A 6,837-nucleotide genomic window follows, 5' to 3' on the forward strand; every position below is an offset into this window, starting at 1 on the left:
GTAATTTAGAGGCGGCGGGGATTAACTCCGGACCTTCGTTTGGATTGGAGATAACGCTAGAAATGTGGCGAATTTATACCTTCCAACTAGTAAACTAGATATAACTTCTTAACTACTAGACCCGTTACCCGATGTACGTATGGGGTGACTGCGCTTTACAACTAATGAAATTCTCTATAATTTGCACTTAACCTTATATTGAATAAATGTTGAATATTATACAAAAATGAGTACTCATTTATCTTGAGCTCGATGACCCGGAATTTTAGGTAGAGCGCCGCATCTAGTGGGGTTTTACCGATTAAGAGTTTAGAATAGGCAATTGATTGGCCAAAATTGACGTCGGCTAAAGTAGTTAAGCAAACCAAGAGTTCACGTGACAGACTGACAGTATAGTTTTATAACCAAAATGGTGAAATTCAGCGCGAGATTTGAATTGAAACTTTTAATGAAGTGTAGCGCGTGATAAATATATAAAAAAAACTTGAAACCCATAAAAAGGTCAACTTAACTTTACACTACGAGAAATGAGATACTAAACCTTTTCAGCCTTTGTTAGTGCTTAGCCACCAGAAGCGCATAAACTCTAAAAGGTTTCATTATATACCTTATATTTCCAAAATACCCCTTTCGAAATCATTTATTACCCGCAATGGGAGACAACTAATAGAATACGTTCATGGGTACTAAAAAGGTCGCGGAGGTATATAGTACCTTCAAAATACCTTTATTTTTAACAGTGAAGAACTGCGATAAATCTCTCAGCAACACTTTCCAGCCTTTGAAGATTTCGCATTGTCCAGTCAAGCATTAGTGGACCCAAAAATGGCTTTGAACGAAATTGAATTTGTTGGAAATGATCGGTATTTTAAATACAGGTAGAAATACAATTTTCAAATCCAAAATGTTATCGTTGATTTGAAATTTAATTTATTATTAAAGGTACACCCAAGAGACAATTATTAATTGTTCGATATCTAGGTATGATGGGGTGAGTTTATTAAAATTCGGTGACGTTGTTGAAGCGAGCCTTCAGTGTCTCGGAATTAAAACTGCTTTCTTGATGACAATTTAACTTTAATTTGTTGTCAGCGTTCGACGCATTTTCAGGAACAGATGAAGTTTATGGCAGAATATTTAAAACGATTCTTCAACATCAAGTAAATTTGACACTTGCAAATCGATTCGACTAATATTTGGACCGAATGAGGCAGAATTCACATTAATGATCTAATCACGGGCTACTAAACCAGGAATAGATTTATTTTAGAAGTAGGAATGGAGAACAGAGTAATGTAGGCGCGCGTCAAAGTTCCAGACCCCCTTCCCCGGGAATTTATGAAAGAAGAGGCGGGCCAAAAACTAAAATTTGTGTTTAGTTTTCTTGTGTTCTTGAAGAGACATTAACGGTTCACTGTGAGTCGAGAGTTTAACACACATTGCAAGGAAAAGGTGTAGTTCCTTTAGTAGAAACAAGTGTCATAACATATCTTTGATTTAAAATAATCTGCATTCAGCCTAAATAGTGTAGTAATTCACAATCATGAAGCTTGAATAGTTCATTAATTTTATCTTCTGCAATTGCTAATCAATAAAGAGCAATCTAGATAGATAAGTTTGTAGGTAGTGATACTTTCGACTAGGATGGCTAATATTTTTAGTTCAAATTGAATGTCATTATTGATTTTAGAGAAATTATAAAATATTCAAGAAAAAAAGTAGCTCGTGAAATATGGCAAAAACAAAAAATGATAATTACTAGGCCAAGCCTTTCAATCATTCAGATTGGTTTTTTTTAAATTAAGTTAATTTTGAATCGAGTAATTGAATTTTGTGTCTGATGGGGATCTTTTACAAAAGTCAAAACCAACTATTCGCACACCCCGCCAAATTGATTATACCGAAAGTTCATGATTACGTTTTCCCTAGTTCTATACGCAACCTTAAAGAGCTCTCAGAAACGAATCTCAGCTTAGAGAATGTTATAAAACAATGATAACATTCTATTGTAATTAAATTTTGTCGACAACTTTTAGGCTGCATTACAAAAAGAAATATGTTGACTTCGGTCAGTATTTTAAAATAAACGATACGCCAAAATTTTCCGAGGTATGCAACTTTTTACCTATATTGAAACACTGATCAAAAACTGGAGCACAAATTATTTATCGCTTATACGACGATTTTAGACATATCAGGTTATCGCTAAGAAAGAGACAAGCTCTTTTTTCCGCAGTCGATTGGATCATTACAATCCATCTCCGCCAGTCGGAATAGACGAGCTGATTATCGTGTCTAGCCCCCAAGTGACAGTCACGTCCAATTCCTGGTCCTTCTTAAATATGGACAACGAAGTAAAATTTGTTCAATACTTAATACCCAATTCATTGAGTTTTTTTCTTGGTTAATTCAGGTGGTGATTTTATTAGCGTTAACCTTGGGACTTCTGTCACTTTTACTCGTCATTCACTCCATCGTAACCAACAAATACAAATCGGTGCCCACCAAGAAAGTTGCCAAGAAAATGGCCCGAGAAACCTTGAAAAATGTCTGGGAAAACGCCTCGCTCTTGTGCGCCGAACGTAAGCAATTACGTCAACTCTAATATTTAAATAAAATGAATTCAACTTCGTCATAAGCGAAACAGAGATTTATGTTTTGTAGCGATTCCTGCTGTTCTGCCTCACATTACTTGTCGTCTGCTCGCTTCTTCTTGGCTTATCGGAGTGACTTTTCTCCTGTTCTTCTTGGGTTGTTACTTGCGCACGGACTTCTCGACGGAAAGCTACAACTGCATCGACACTCTCTCGGACTTGATCAAATCGGGAATTGCGCCTAGATTTATAAGACCCGAAGATTTGAATAATTTTATGGCCTTGGTGAATAATCTTCTTCGTGTTAAGTACTTTATTATTCTGATATCATTGGTTTGTATCAGGCGGCCCAGGACCCAGTTGTTATGAAATGGATAGATGCACACAAGAAGAACATTATCAAAGATACTTTAACATTTCGATATAATAATATTGATGGATACATTCCAATTTTTTCAGGGGAGAAAGCTCTGATCATAAACAAAGATAATATGAATTTATATTTTAAAAAGTTTGCGGATAATTACGAGATGAAAGATCTCTTCTTAAAAAACGGAGGATTTTACTTTTCGCAACAAGTTCTTAAACTCGATAACAAACACATAATTTTCAACACCTCGTGGATCAAAAGCACACCACAATTGAACGCCCAACTGGTGTAAGTAAGAATTTTATCAAAAACGATTATTAGCCTTAACGCCTGTTTTTTTTTTCAGAGTAGAACCGATGTTCGAAAAGCAAGTTTTCAAGTATCAGGAACAAGCGAGAGATTACACTATTGATCAATTAACTTGGAAGAAACCATGGAAAAGCACTGAAGCCTTGGACCTGAGTAGCGTCAGCATACCTTTCTACTTTCTTCTCATGCTGTTGTTAGGAACAGTAGCCGTTGTCATTACCGAAATAATCTTTAACTAACTCCCTAAACGTTCAATAATAAATAGTTAAGAACACGAAGAAATGGATATACAATACAAGACACAATTTTTATTTTTTTTTTCGAACAATGCGAAACGAAGAAATAGCTTCGTGTTAGGTCGTTTTAAATTCACTCTCTAACATATAGAGCATAATTATGCAAATAAGATTTGAAAGTAATTAATTATCATATGACCATCTAATTATTTTAGTAAACGTATTAGTCGCGAAACACGGATATTCTGGTAGAGTTTTAAACGCCTAATATGCATAAATCCTTGAATAAATGAAGAATTCCTCATTCATACATTAATATATCATTCACATGCTAAAATAGGCAATCGTGTATGGCATGCACATGCCCTCATAACTATCAGAAACGCGTGCGAAGAACGTACGTTATAATTTCAAGGGTCACCGTCTCCACCCTGTAATGATTGAATTGGGTACTTAACATTGTCCACGTTATATATTCAAGGAGACGATTAACTGCTTACTCTGTTTTAAGAATCTCGTCCTCATTGTTAAAAATCTATATTGGTACATTTTTGTTTTGGCTCGAGATTGGGTTAGGGATATCCGAAGTATTTTCTAAAATTCATTACCTAGACTAGGGTTCACTACCTTTCCTTCTTCAGTCTCTGTTCCGTTTGATCCAACGATCATGAGTTAGGAGAAATTTCGTAAATCATAAGTAAAATAATCGCAATAAGTATGACACTTCAAATATACCCAATGCTAAATGCTTCCCTTTGGGAAGGTTTCTCTCAAGGGAAACAGAATAAGAAAGTTCCAGGAAACTATAAAACTTTATTCTCCATGGCGCCTAAAAAATGGTCGCTTCAGCGACAGTATTTGACAAAAAAACATCGCTTTGGCGTAAATGATGTTTTGCTCAGAAACAGACCGTCGTTTACCTTTTTCATTCAGTGACATACTTTTTGTTTTGCAAAATGTTACTTATGGTTAATTATTGGTTAATTCTGTTATATTCATGTAGGGAAAAATTGTAATATGCATAAAATTGTTACAACTGTAGTTTGTCCCTTATTGAACATAAATATTTATTGTGTACATAACTATTTGGACACTACCCATTTATCGAACATAAATATTTATAGTGTAATATAACCGTTTTGGCACTATAACCCTTCATTGAGCATAAATATCTATTGTGAACTATAACTACTTTGAAAGTACCCCTTTATTGAACATCTTTGGGTGTAATATAACTATTTTGGCACTATAACCCTTCATTTAGTATAAATAGCAATTGTGAACTATAACTATTTTGACACTACCCCTTTAATGAACATAACTAATTATAGTGTAATATATCAAAATTGTAAATCTACTTTTAAATATGTACACAAAGCGTCCTAAAAAATCTAAAATATAACTTGAATTACTCTAATATTTCTAGTAAAATTAAAAGTAACCTTACCTTATTGGGGTGGTGAAGTGGTTAGCACTTTCGCCTCGCAGCAAGGGTCCCGGGTTCGATCCCGGACTGTGGCACCGGGTGAAAAACCTGGGAACAAATCCTTCTGTGTAGAGTTTGCAAGTTCTCTCCCCACTTGTTAAAAGGAGTTTTCCTCCGCGCTCTTACCCGGTTTCTCCTTTCTATCAAAACTTGCTGAGGTTAATTGTAATAGTTAGTATAGGGTGCTGACGGTTAGCTGTGGCATACGGGCTAGCCACCACCCCTCTATGCAATGTAAAGGGACCCAGCTGTAAACAAGCCACAGGCTTAGGGTGGAAATCCCATCATAGAAAAAGCTTGGATTATTATTATAACTATTTTGACACTAACCCTTTAATGAACATAAATATTTCATGTGAACTATAACTATTTTGACACTAACTCTTTAATGAACATAGTGTAATACAACAAAATTGTAAATCCACTTTTAAATATGTTCACAAAGCGTTCTTTAAATTCTAAAATATAACTAGAATTACTCTAATATTTCTAGTAAAATTACAAGTCGGGAAAACCAAAATATTACCTCTCCGTGTCGAGAAGATTATATAACCTTAAGTATCCAATGAAAACGTCGACCTTTTTGCCCTCATCCTTTCCCGCGCTTTGCGCTTCCGCATTTCATACTTACTCTCAACATTATCTTCCTCCATTTTACATATAAAAATCAAATACTCACAAAAAGAAGTGGCAAAAACCTGCTGGCTCTTTACAACCACTTAATTTGACTTAATATCCAATTTCCAACAACAATAATATACCGGTAGTTTAATTGACAACCTACTAGCATCGAAATTCTCATTAAGAATGGCTCCCGCGGATAAAAAACGGCAATTTTCAACTAGGTGGGCGTTATCTCATTAGATTTGAAAAATATCATTTGTCTTTTTTACCAATGCCTAACCGTTTGGATTTTTTAAAGCTTTCTAGCACCAAAAAATATTTTTGAATGAGGATAAAAAAGGTCTGTCCTCTCGTAATTTTTAAAGCTTTTCTCATGATTACTCTATACAACAGTAACAAGGAGTATAAACCCATTAGTGGAAGCAGTATTTTTTTCCCAAAACAATCTCGCTTATGTTTATGCAATGAATGAAATATATCACAATGCACGGGCCTTGATAGATATAGGAGGCAATGAAGGAAATATATCGCATGCACGGGCCTTGGTAGATATAGGAGGCAATGATAATCTCTCTCTTTGCACGAGAGGTTTATCTTTAATATTTAAATAAATATAATTATTTTTAATTATTTTAATCTTCAATAATTAACATTAATAATAGTTAAATCGTTTAAAATAAAGTTATACCTATTATCTTCTCAAACTTTGCTAATATTGACGTTTAAAGTGAAGGGTACCCCTCTTCCCGCTTTCTTCAAATTTTGGGGTATATATACGATTCGTTTCCATTATAATAATAAGGAAAAACCGCAAATGCGAAAACCTTTGTTAGCGATCCTACCTTAGGGAGCGGCTAGACGTTTCGCGTAACCGTAGCTGATCGCCGCGTATATCCTAAAACCAAACGATGATAATGGAGTAGAAGCCAATGATACAGATTGGTGTCTATGTGGAATAGACGGAAGACCAGTGGATGGTGGTGTTAGAAGGCAGTGGAAGTGCAGACTGGTGTCAATGTGGGATTGACAAAGAACAGAAGATGGTGGTGGTGTTAGAAGCCAGTGTGTACAGACTGGTGTCCATGTGGGATGGACAATGACCAGAAGATGGTGGTGTTAGAAGCCAGTAAGTACAGACTGGTGTCCGTGTGGGATGGACAAAGACCAGAAGATGGTGGTGTGAGAACTCAAGTAGAGGAGCCATTTCCGTGACTGTGA

General features: G+C 35.5%; 1 protein-coding gene and 1 long non-coding RNA gene across 3 annotated transcripts; both read left to right on the forward strand.

Annotated features, from left to right (window-relative positions):
* Positions 1-747: 747 nt before the first annotated feature.
* On the forward strand, positions 748-1,114 carry LOC149679246 (uncharacterized). Its single transcript, XR_016365913.1, has 3 exons — positions 748-878; positions 943-991; positions 1,093-1,114. It is a non-coding gene; the product is annotated as an uncharacterized LOC149679246 (long non-coding RNA).
* Positions 1,115-1,251: 137 nt separating this feature from the next.
* LOC149679247 (uncharacterized) lies at positions 1,252-6,363 on the forward strand. 2 transcript variants are annotated; one of them, XM_089834917.1, is made up of 6 exons: positions 1,252-2,109; positions 2,190-2,354; positions 2,414-2,582; positions 2,665-2,879; positions 2,939-3,252; positions 3,311-6,363. In XM_089834917.1, the coding sequence occupies exons 2-6, from the start codon at positions 2,343-2,345 to the stop codon at positions 3,510-3,512; spliced, it is 912 nt and encodes a 303-aa protein (XP_089691043.1). In that variant the 5' UTR covers positions 1,252-2,109; positions 2,190-2,342; the 3' UTR covers positions 3,513-6,363. The 2 variants fall into 2 exon arrangements, with proteins under 2 accessions (XP_089691043.1, XP_089691042.1); XM_089834916.1 differs by having other exon boundaries at positions 1,252-2,354.
* The last annotated feature ends 474 nt before the right edge of the window (positions 6,364-6,837 follow it).

Source organism: Phalangium opilio, unplaced genomic scaffold (assembly GCF_054372755.1).
Source record: "Phalangium opilio isolate 3A_F unplaced genomic scaffold, DU_Popi_V2 ptg000041l_1, whole genome shotgun sequence".
NCBI classification, from domain to species: Eukaryota; Metazoa; Arthropoda; class Arachnida; order Opiliones; family Phalangiidae; genus Phalangium; species Phalangium opilio.

Bases quoted from the DNA above. Each gene is read 5' to 3' on its own strand.
- LOC149679247 (XM_089834916.1), top strand. The intron at 2,880-2,938 runs GTGAATAATCTT...GGTTTGTATCAG, and splicing joins TGAATAATTTTATGGCCTTG to GCGGCCCAGGACCCAGTTGT. The intron at 3,253-3,310 runs GTAAGTAAGAAT...TTTTTTTTTCAG, and splicing joins CAATTGAACGCCCAACTGGT to AGTAGAACCGATGTTCGAAA.